General features: G+C 60.6%; 2 protein-coding genes across 2 annotated transcripts in view; both read left to right on the top strand.

The window, feature by feature from the left end:
• DIS3L2 (DIS3 like 3'-5' exoribonuclease 2) overlaps positions 1-6,082 on the top strand; it is a 175,687-nt gene extending 169,605 nt beyond the window's left edge. The window contains 5 exon segments of the mRNA XM_009883404.1: positions 1,360-1,507; positions 1,789-1,919; positions 2,159-2,263; positions 2,965-3,066; positions 5,861-6,082. Of these exon segments, the coding sequence (XP_009881706.1) occupies positions 1,360-1,507; positions 1,789-1,919; positions 2,159-2,263; positions 2,965-3,066; positions 5,861-5,959 (585 nt within the window). The 3' untranslated portion in view covers positions 5,960-6,082.
• Positions 6,083-8,498: 2,416 nt separating this feature from the next.
• The window catches only part of LOC104285010 (intestinal-type alkaline phosphatase-like), a 2,694-nt gene continuing 1,191 nt past the window's right edge, over positions 8,499-10,001 (top strand). The window contains exons 1-6 of the mRNA XM_009883402.1: positions 8,499-8,706; positions 8,889-9,004; positions 9,084-9,258; positions 9,363-9,535; positions 9,609-9,743; positions 9,823-9,893. Coding sequence (XP_009881704.1) covers positions 8,499-8,706; positions 8,889-9,004; positions 9,084-9,258; positions 9,363-9,535; positions 9,609-9,743; positions 9,823-9,893 — 878 coding nt within the window. The remainder of the gene's footprint in view (positions 8,707-8,888; positions 9,005-9,083; positions 9,259-9,362; positions 9,536-9,608; positions 9,744-9,822; positions 9,894-10,001) is intronic.

The raw sequence follows: 10,001 nt of genomic DNA, 5'->3' as shown, positions 1-10,001 counted from the left end.
GGATTTTGACTTGTGCCATCAAATGGGTATGATCCCTTCTCTAACTACCTGGCATTGCAGGGACCTTCCTCCCTTCTGCCTGGGAGCCTGGCATAGGTGCTGTAAACCCCCTGTAATTTTGCGCTGTCTGCCTGCACAAGGACACTCATCTCCCGCAGCAGCCTCCAGCGCTCGGCGTGTCTCCCTGCCCGCCCGCGCAGAGCCTTGTTCGGTGGGAGCCGAGCTAATTGAGTGTAGACCATACTTCATGGAGTCCATCAGAAACAATTTAATTCTGGGTTGTGGAAATTGGCAGCCGCCACAGCTTCTATCCCAGCTCTTGGGTCTCATAATAAGGCCGGGACCGATGCTGCTTTTTTTAACCTGCTCTATTTACTTGCCCGGATCAGTGCGTTGCTGCTCAGCAGGAGCTGGCTGTGCCGCTGGGCTGGAGAGCGGAGGATGCAGCTGCCCAAACCATGGATCCCAGGACGGCTCTGTAATCAGAGCTGGCTACTCCTGTTTTTTTTAAATCACTTGCTCTTATTTTTAAACGGGTTCGTTCAATCGCCACTGTGCTGTGACCCTGCAGCAACCCCCCTGACCCGCACAGCCTACCCTCCCAGCCTGGGCTCGGCCCCGTTGTTTTCCCAGCCCTAAGGGCTGGTGTTTCACAGATGTAAAAATAAAAGCTGTAACATGTGGGATAACAGGGGCGGCGCAGCCAGGAGAGGTTCCCGCTGAAGTGGCTGCTGGACAGCACGGTGCCGCTGCGGCCCCAGTGTTGGTTTAGCCAGGCAGTCCAGCCACTCGGCTTCCCAGCTGTCGTGGTGGGATGGAGCAGCAGGGATCACAGCGGGGCTGTCTCCTCCTCCTCGGTGAATGGAGGAGCCAGTCATCCCACTCCCAGTGCTCTCCCAGCAGGCGCAACGTGTGTGCGGAGCCTGCAGCCGGACCCAGAGCAAAAGAGCCTGGGACGGGAGCTGCTCTGTGAGACCCCTTGTTGGGAGAGTATCCACGGTTGGCGTGGGACAGGCTGGGCTCTCCCCTGCAAGACAGGGGGATGGTGAATGAGCCCCAGGGCCTGAGCAGAAGCACGAGACTGCTCAAACCCACGTGTGACATGAAAGTTGATGCAATCCTTGGGGCCAGGCAGGGTCAGCTGGCAGCCAGCAGCTCCCTGCAGTGGCTTTGCCCTTTTTGCTCTGTGCTCAGTTCCTGCAGCATCCACCTTGTCCCTGCGCAGCCCAAACTGAGCAGGCAGGTGAAGGACCATCAACTGCTGGAGCTCTGTCCTGCAGACACAGATCCCCACAGCCTTGTGCAGGCTCCTGCCACCATCCCTGCTCACCTTCTTCTCTTGCTTCTCACCCCTTTCAGATGGCTCTCTACTTCTGCACTGGCGTCCTGGAGGACGAGACCCTCTTTCGCCACTACGCCCTGAATGTGCCCTTCTACACGCACTTCACCTCGCCCATCCGCCGCTACGCAGATGTCATCGTGCACCGTCTCCTCTCTGCCTCGCTCGGTGGGTGCCGCCCGGCCGCTTACGGAGCAGCCCTGGGTGCTGCCAGGGGAGGGGGTGGCTGTGCCCGGCACAGGCAGGACTCCCGGCTTCCCGCCTTGCCTGCCACGGGTGCTGGGTGCTTGGAGTCTGCGCCCCACGGGGCAGCTCCCCGGCACGTGGGTGCCCTCAAATAGCAGGGACGCGGAGCTGAGCTGAGGATCTGTGTCCAGAGTGCCATGTAATGGCTCTGGAGCAGGAGGGAGCATGGGCACATATGTCGTTGTCACTTGTCCCCTTCCCAGGTGCCAGCTCCCCCATCAAGATGGAGAAAGAGGCCATCCAGAGACAGGCAGATCACTGCAACGACCGGAAGATGGCTTCCAAGAGGGTGCAGGAGCTCAGCGCTGACCTCTTCTTTGCCATCTTCGTCAGGGTAAGAGCCAAGACTATCTTTCCCCCGGGCATCTCTGCATTTCCCCATGAAGGCTCAGCCTAGATGCCGCTGGGCAGAGGGCTGCGTGGCCACCCAGCTGGCCTTGGGGAAGGCAAACAGTGAGGGGGAGCACTGAGCAACCAGCACAGCCGGAGCTCCAGGACTTGGAGACACTGCCCCCGCCTTGGGGATGGCTGGATGGGGGATGCCGCTGTAGTGACAGCCCTGTCTCTTGGCAGGAGTGTGGTCCTCTGGAGTCAGAAGCCATGGTGATGGGTGTCCTGAATGAGGCCTTTGATGTTCTGGTGCTGAAGTTTGGAGTCCAAAAGCGCATCTACTGCAATGTAAGTACCTCACCGGTGTGAGACAGTGCCAACATTGCCTCACCAGAGAGGGCTGCAGCAGCCTGGCGTCACCGGAGGCAGTGGCTGTCCCAGTGCCTTTCTGTGCTACCCCCACAGCTGGGCTGGCCGGAGGGCAGGGAGCCTTCCTGGGATCTCCCCTCCATCCCTCAGCCCTAGGAAGGCGCGGGGGGCTGGGGTGGTCTGGAGCAGCCCAGTCTCCAAGAACCAGCTTCTCCCTGCTGTGTGCTGGAGGTGATCTAGTCTAGTTAAAAGGGGATAAAGGCAGATTTGGGGGGGACAGAGATCAACATGGGGCTGAAGTGAGGAAAGGGAGAGAGGCTGGTTTTCATTTCATTTAATCAGACGGTATATCTGGGGCTGTGACAGCACCACTGTAGGCCGGCACCTGCGGTTAGTGACAGCATCTTCTCTTAATAACCTGGTTATATGGCTGGCAATGACATCTTTAAACAGGACATATAGCATGATATATGGGCTGTTTGTGTATCACAGCAGCCCCTGATTTACGTCCTAGGCTCAGGCTCGCAGGCTGCTGCATCCCGGTTGTTAAAGACCTGCAGAGGCAGCGTGCTGGGCAAAAGCAGCATCGTCCGCATCCACAGGAAAAGTGGAGGAGGAGGGCTGAGTGGGGGGACGTTGTCAGGGCCACAGGCTGTTCCCAATACTCTCCCTGCCTGCAGGCACTGCCCTTGCTGGGCTTCCACTTCCAGAAGATGGGGAGGAAGCCGGAGCTGACGCTCATGTGGGAGCCAGAGAAGCCAGAGCAGGAATCTGTGCCCCAGGTAAGACTCCCCAGCATGGGACAGGCTCACAACACCATGGGGCTGGCATGAAGGCTGTGTGCAGCAGGTGGGTCCTGTGGTCTCCACGGGGACAGGTCCAGGAGGTACAACCACCTCAGGTTGTCAGGTCCTCTGTGCCCCCTCCCCAGCAAGCCAGACCTCAGCCGCAACCTTCTCTGCCATCCAGCGCTGCTCCATCCCATCACTGCCCCCACATCTGACCCCTCCATGGCCTTCAGACTCTGCCCTGCCTGCCGTGTGCCCTGCCTTCCAATTCAGTTTTCTCCAGGAATTGAATTAACATGCTGTTTACTTCCTCTTTGCAGATCATCAATTAAGATGTTAAATAAGATCAGGCCTAAGGCAGCACCTGTCTAGACCCTTCCCCCTGTGCTGGCATTCCTTGCCCTCTCACTGGCAAGGCCTTTCCTTTGGGTTTCTATCCCTGTGACAGGGTTGAGACCCAATTAGGAGGATTTTTTTAAGTCAAGAGTTCCTGAGATGCAGTGTCAAATGGTTTAACAGCATCTAGAGATCTCTCTCTTGTGTCCCTGTCATCTATTAACTTGGTAACTCAATCAAAGGGAGCAATCGTGTTTGTCTGGCTTGATTAAGTGGTGCTTCTTTGCCAACTTTTGTCTGGCGTCGCTATAAAATCACAGCTGTGTTGACTGCTGCGATCCCTGCCTGCTGCCTGGCTGGGGGAAGGAGGGCTCAGTCCCCACCTCTCCCTGCGCCGCTCCGGGGGCTCTGCGCTTGAACCCCATTTCCAACCAAGCCCAGCACAACCCATCCTTGTCCACCTGGGGCTGGATGAAAAAGACTCCCGATACAGGGCTGGGCTGATCCTCCCAACTGGTATGATGCATGTCCAGGGGAGTCCTTTCCTTTCCAGGGATGATGTTGCTGTCAGAGCCAGCTGAGCTCCCTGTCTGCCGCAGGTGTTTCTGCAGCCCTCCCTTCCTTTGAAGCTGAGCTTTCCTTTCTCAGCTTGGAGCAGAGAAGCCCCCTGGATGAAGCCCAAAGTGGCCTTAGTTCCTCCTTTCCTATAGGAGTGGGTATCACTTACACCCTAGCAGGGACCTGCATGAAAAATGGTGCCCCAGCATGAGCAGGGCCCATTTTGGTTAAGCAAACGCTTGGTGGTGGAGGAAACTCCTCCACAAACCTTCCACACCTCCTAAGAAAACATCAGAGCCCTCCCTTGGGAGCAGGCTCTGAGCTGTCCTCCCAGCCGACAGATCCCCAAGTCGATAAATCTCCAGCCCTGGGATGAACCGGATTCCTGGGAGCCGTGCTGAACCACGGGAGATGTCACCCAGACACCCTGTGGCACCGGGTTCTCCCCAGCTGCCCGCCTGGCCCCGGCGCTTGGCCTCTGCTTCCCCGTTTGGCTCAGCCCAGCCAGGCAGCAGGAACGTCGGGGAAGGCTGTTTGCGGGAAGCCGTGCAGGGGTCTGGGCTCCCTGGCCCTGCCGCGGTGGGGACGTGTTACCCCCATCTCTTCCCCGAGCTCCAGCAGATGGCCAGGACCTCAGTGGGCATTACTCAGGGCTTCAGTATGAAGTGGATCTAAGGCTCAAGGGATTTCATGTGAAAGCGTGCTGTTTCCCCAGTGGTTCAGCAAAGCGATGGGGCAAGGGAGATCCCTGATAATCCCCGTTTGACTCCCCCAGATGTTGGGGCTGCCCTATGGCCACCGACCCCTGGGCTCCTGCCAGCTGGGGCGGGCAGGGGGCTGGTGCAAGATGGCCAGCAGCTATCTGGGCAGCTGCCCGTGAAAGGATTTCCCTGCGGTTGCTCCTCGCTGGCCACTTTGATGCATTTAAATCTCAATGAGATTTTCCTGCTCCGAATGATTGATCTGGAGCGGCTGGCACTGGATGAGCTGGGAAGGGTGTGACAAGGTTACGCCGGTGGCTTTGTGCCCAATCCTCCTGTGGGCCAGCCCCGAGCAGATGGCCCTGTCGAGCCCTGCTACGGCGCAGGGCTTGGGGACGGGATCTGGCAAGCGAAGTCCCCAAATTCCTGGCCATGGCCACAGGGCAGCCCCTTCCCAGTGTCCCAGCCAGCCGTTAACCGTGCCTCGTGAATAGACCTGATCAGTGCTTTACGCTTTTAATCCATACAATTGCCTGAAGAGATGGAGTCAGAGGAGCGGGGAGGTGGCAGCAGGCAGCGGCGCGTTCCTGAACAGGAGGGATTGATTTTCTTGCGTCTCTCTCATCCATCGTGCTCCCTTCCTGGGTCTCCTCTTGCTGCGGGGGCACGGGGCGGGTCATTCCCTCCTTGCAGGATGCTGAGAAAATGCTCGGTGTCATGTGGAAAACCCTTCTCGCTGCGGCTCACTGCTGGCACTTGGCCAAGTTGCTTCATTAAGGGATGATGTGCGTTCTCTGGCTGGAGAAGGGAGTCACAGGCGGGCTTTAGGGGAGGCTGGGACCCGAAGCTGAGGGCACAATCACCCACGCTCCTTCCCAGACTGTGTGGAGAATAAGACCGGAGCCTGATCAGGCTGGAATAAGTGAGAATGTTTTGGGAGTCTCATTTAGGTCAGTTTGGGTTCCCTGGCTGCCTTCACAGCCCAGTGGTGGTGCCCCTGAAGATGCTGCATCCAGCCCCAGCCCCAGGAGCACCCCGGGCCCCAGCAGAGCTATCTGAAGCCGTCCTGCCCCATTCCTGACTCCCAGTGGGTGCTGCAGCAGAGGCAGCAAAAGCCAGCACGGCTCTAAGCAAATCCTGATGCCAAGCCACCTGAAAAACCCTCTTCTCTGTCTTTCTCTCCCTCACTGAAGGTGATCACCATTTTCACGCTGGTGGAGGTTGTGCTGACGTCGGACGGCGTCCCGCTCAAGTACAGCGCCCTGCTCAAGAGACCGAGCTCGGAGAAGTGAGCGCCCTGGGCTGTGCGTACTCCCCGCTGCCGACACTTGCTCACCTCCCAGGCATCGCACGGGCAGCCACCGGGGATGGAGGGGACCCACGAGGAGTTTGGGGTTTTGAGTTTTAAAAATGATGCCATTTTGTTCCTGGTTTGAATTTTAACTCCAGCTGGGAGTGGGGCTCGGGGTTTGAGCCTGCCCCAGGCAGAGCATTTCTACTCTCGGATATTTTTAGCCTGATGCTTTCTTTTTTTTTTTTTTTAAGGCAGCGGTGTCTGTCCCCAGCCACCTTGGGTGCCTGTGGTGAGGGCCGAGTGGGGACGCGTGTCCCCAGGAGCGGAGAGGGGCTGGCTCCAACATCCCAGGTGGGATGTGGTGGAATGCAGTGGGATGCGGCCATGAGGGCCATGCAGGAGGGTTTCTTGCAGGGTTGTGTGTCATGTAATAAAAGCTGGGTCAGCAGCTGCGTTGGGGGCTCCCGCAGGTTTTATTTCGTCTCCTCCGCGTTCCCACAGCCAGGAATCCCAGCAATAACTCATCTCCCAGGCAGCCCCGTGCCTTCCCCTGCCTGCTGCTTCCCGGCATTGTGAAATCCAGGCAGCTTCACCGCCTCCTCCAGCCCAGGTTGTGCTCAGCTGGGTGGCGTGAGGGATCAGGTGGACATGTGCTCCCAGCTCCCGCTCCGGCAGCAAATCCCTCAGTCTGAGCCTTCACTGGGAGACACCAGGAGCTGCTCCAGCCCCTCACACCCTGGTCTCCAACCTCACCCCACTCAGGGACCCTGCAGCACCGCGTCCTTGCTTTTCCCTGCCACTCAAGAGTGTCCAGCCCCTCGCAGACTGACCAGGCCCTCTGCAGTCTCCAGGCACATCTGCCTGTTCCCCATCCCCATGTCCCCAACCCGCGCCGTGCACGATGTCTCTGGGGGCACGGGCTGCTCTGGCAGCCTCCAGTTCATCACCCCTGAGGGGGCGGGCAGCCATGGGGACGGATGGCTGGTGGAGGGATTGACGTCTGCTGAGGAGTGGATCCATCGTGCCAGGCAGGGAGGGGACCCTGCTTCACTCTGCCTCATCAGTGGTGACAGATGTGGCCCTGGCATGGACCCATCTGCCCTTTGCAGGAGCCAGGAGCTGGGCAAACCCAGGCTGCCCAGCTCAGGATGGGGGATCAGGCCCTGGAATGGGTCAGGGCTGGGTACAACGTCCTCCCCAGGAGCTGGCGAGCTGTGAATGCCATCAGGGTCACCCCCGGTCCCAGGGGTTGCACTGCTGGCGGCGTCCTTCCAGACGGTCTGGTGCGACCATGTGTGGACGTCATCTTTGGATGTGGGAGAGGGTTGGAGCAGCCTGTTCCTCCCTGGGTCTCCTGCTCCTCACCAGGTGCTGGGGACGTGGGGCTGTTCCCTACCCGCAGCGGGTACCTTGCTGCGTGGGTGCACCGGCACGGGCTGCCCCAGGGCCTGACAGGCAGCATGTGGCTGTGTCCCTTAGGAGAGGGGACCTGAGGACACTGACACCAAAGGCAAGATGTCTTCCATCTACCCCTCAGCCTGGTGTCCCCCTTCTTGGGTTTGTCTCAGGGGAAACAAGGCAAATCCAGCCCAGCCCAGCTCAGCCTGTCTGCAAAAACAGCCCTTTGCCCTGTGCCCTCCCTGCCGCTCCCCGGGGTCCAGCAGGCAGCCGTCCCCGTGGGAGCTGGGGGCCACCAGGTGCCCTGGTCCCCAGGGACAGGCTGGAGGTCCTCCCTTGCTGGTGGGGGGCAGGAATGGCCCCGGGGGGGGGGCTGGGAGCACTGGGAGGGCCTTGGGCAGGGCTGGGAGATAGTCCCTGAATGTTATCAGCCCATCGTCTCACCTGCGGCGGGGGCTCAGCCCTCCGGTGGGACAGGGAAGGGCCATAAAGGGCTGTCCCCTCGCCCTGGATGCAGGCGGCATTCGGGAAGGGAATGGGCAGCATGGGGTGGCTGCTCTCCCCTGGAACCTGCCTTCTCCTCTGCTTCCTCACCCAGCTCGCTGCTGCAGCCTCAGGTGACAGGGGATGTGTGGGACAGGGTGGGTAGGACCCCTTGGTGGGGGGCGTTGGGGCTGGTGCCACTTCCCTGAGGGTCTCCGGGGACCCTGTCACTTCCCCATGGGATACCAGCAAAGGCAAAACCTGCTGGCCACCTCAGGGTGGTTTGAGACCCCAACCTTTGAATGGGTTTGTCTCAGCCCCCACCAAAGCAGGTCCTGTCCCCGTCCTCCCCAACCCTGCTGCCCCCTCACCCCCTGGCAGTGGCTGTGGATCAAGCATCTCAATAGCCGCAGCCAGCCGCGGTTACCCAGACATGGCACGCTCGCCGCAGGGGGCTGATGCTCGGGCACCTCATCCCCTCTGCCGAGAGGCACAAGGAACTTCCCTGCCAAACTGTGCCTCAGTTTCCCGCTCTGCAGATGGGCGCTGGGCAATCCTGGGGTTGCCAAAGACCGGGCTGATCCCCAAAGGGCTCCTGGCCCCTCCAAGGCCCGCATGGAGGGGACTCAGAGCAGCTAAATGTGTATTGGGTGGAAATGGCCACCCTGGTCCCCAGGGGGGTTGCCCCTGGGGATGCTCAGGGTGCCCAGTGCCCCCACACACCCCCGGCACTGCTCTCAACTCCAGAGGCAGAGAAGACCCCGGGCTACTGGAACGAAGGGGCCAGGAGGAGGTTGGAGTTGGCGCTGGCATTGCAGCCGGCGACACAGCGAGCCAAAAACATCATCCTCTTCGTGGGAGACGGTGAGTCCCCTGGGTCCCACCCAGGCCCTGCAGCTCCACAGCAGCCAGGGGACGTGGCTGGTGAGAAGATGGGGCTGGTGCAGGTCCCTTCCTCCCGAGCCGGCCCCCAGCAATACCCGGGGAGGGCAGGACTGTCTCTGGTCCTGGCCACTTGCCACCCTGTGGCTCTGCCGTGCCTGCAGGCATGGGGCTGCCCACCATGTCAGCGGCTCGGATCTACAAGGGGCAGCTGGCTGGCGGCTCAGGCGAGGAGAGTGTCTTGGCCATGGAGACCTTTCCCCACGTGGCCCTGGCCAAGGTGAGTGGGGCAGCACTGGGGAGGGGGGGCAGCCCTGCTGCCCCTGCCTGAAACCCCTCTGACCCCCGCTTGCTTCCAGACCTACACCATCGACCAGCAGGTGCCCGACAGCGCTGGCACGGGCACAGCCTATCTCTGCGGGGTGAAGGCCAATGCCAAGACGCTGGGGCTGAGCGGAGCAGCCGTCTATGGCAAATGCCGCACCACCTTTGGCAACGAGGTGGACTCCATCCTGCACCGGGCCAGGCTGGCGGGTACGGGGCAGCAAGCAACCCCACCGGAGAGCCCGGCATGGTACGGCCTTCCTGTGCCATGCAAGGCCGGATGGGGTCCCCGTAAACCCTTGCCCATGCTGCAGGAAAGTCGGTGGGCATCGTGACGACCACGCGGGTGCAGCACGCGTCCCCCGGGGCAGCCTATGCCCACTCGGCCAGCCGGAGCTGGTATGCCGACGCCAACATGCCCAAGGAGGCATTGAGGGATGGCTGCAAGGACATCGCCTACCAGCTGGTGCACAACACAGACATCAACGTGAGCTGGGGAGCGGGCATGGGAGGGAGGGGACATCAGCGACCTTGGGAGGGTCTGCTGAGCTCCCCGGCAGGTGATCCTGGGCGGCGGGCGGATATACATGACACCCAAGCGGACCCCGGACCCTGAGTACCCAGAGGACCCAGCTCAGAATGGCACCAGGAAGGACGGCGTGGACTTGATTGCCAAATGGCTGAGTGCCAAGCAGGTACTGCACCGGAGTGGAGGGGACGTGACACCAGGCATGAGGCACACGCCGTTGGCACTGGCTGTGTTTTCACTGGCAGGGTGCCCGCTACGTCTGGGACAAGAAGGGCCTGGATGCAGTCAAGGATGACTCTGTGAGCCACCTGATGGGTAAGAGCATCGCTGCCTGCACCACTGGCAACACCTCCTCCTCTTCCCCGCTCTGGGGGTACTGGCAGGGGCACGAAGCAGCCCCGGTGTGGACTCCCCCCACCCCACT

This window comes from Charadrius vociferus, unplaced genomic scaffold (genome assembly GCF_000708025.1).
Source record: "Charadrius vociferus isolate BGI_N301 unplaced genomic scaffold, ASM70802v2 scaffold214, whole genome shotgun sequence".
Taxonomy (NCBI): Eukaryota; Metazoa; Chordata; class Aves; order Charadriiformes; family Charadriidae; genus Charadrius; species Charadrius vociferus.
This window is presented reverse-complemented; position numbering and strand designations above follow the sequence as displayed.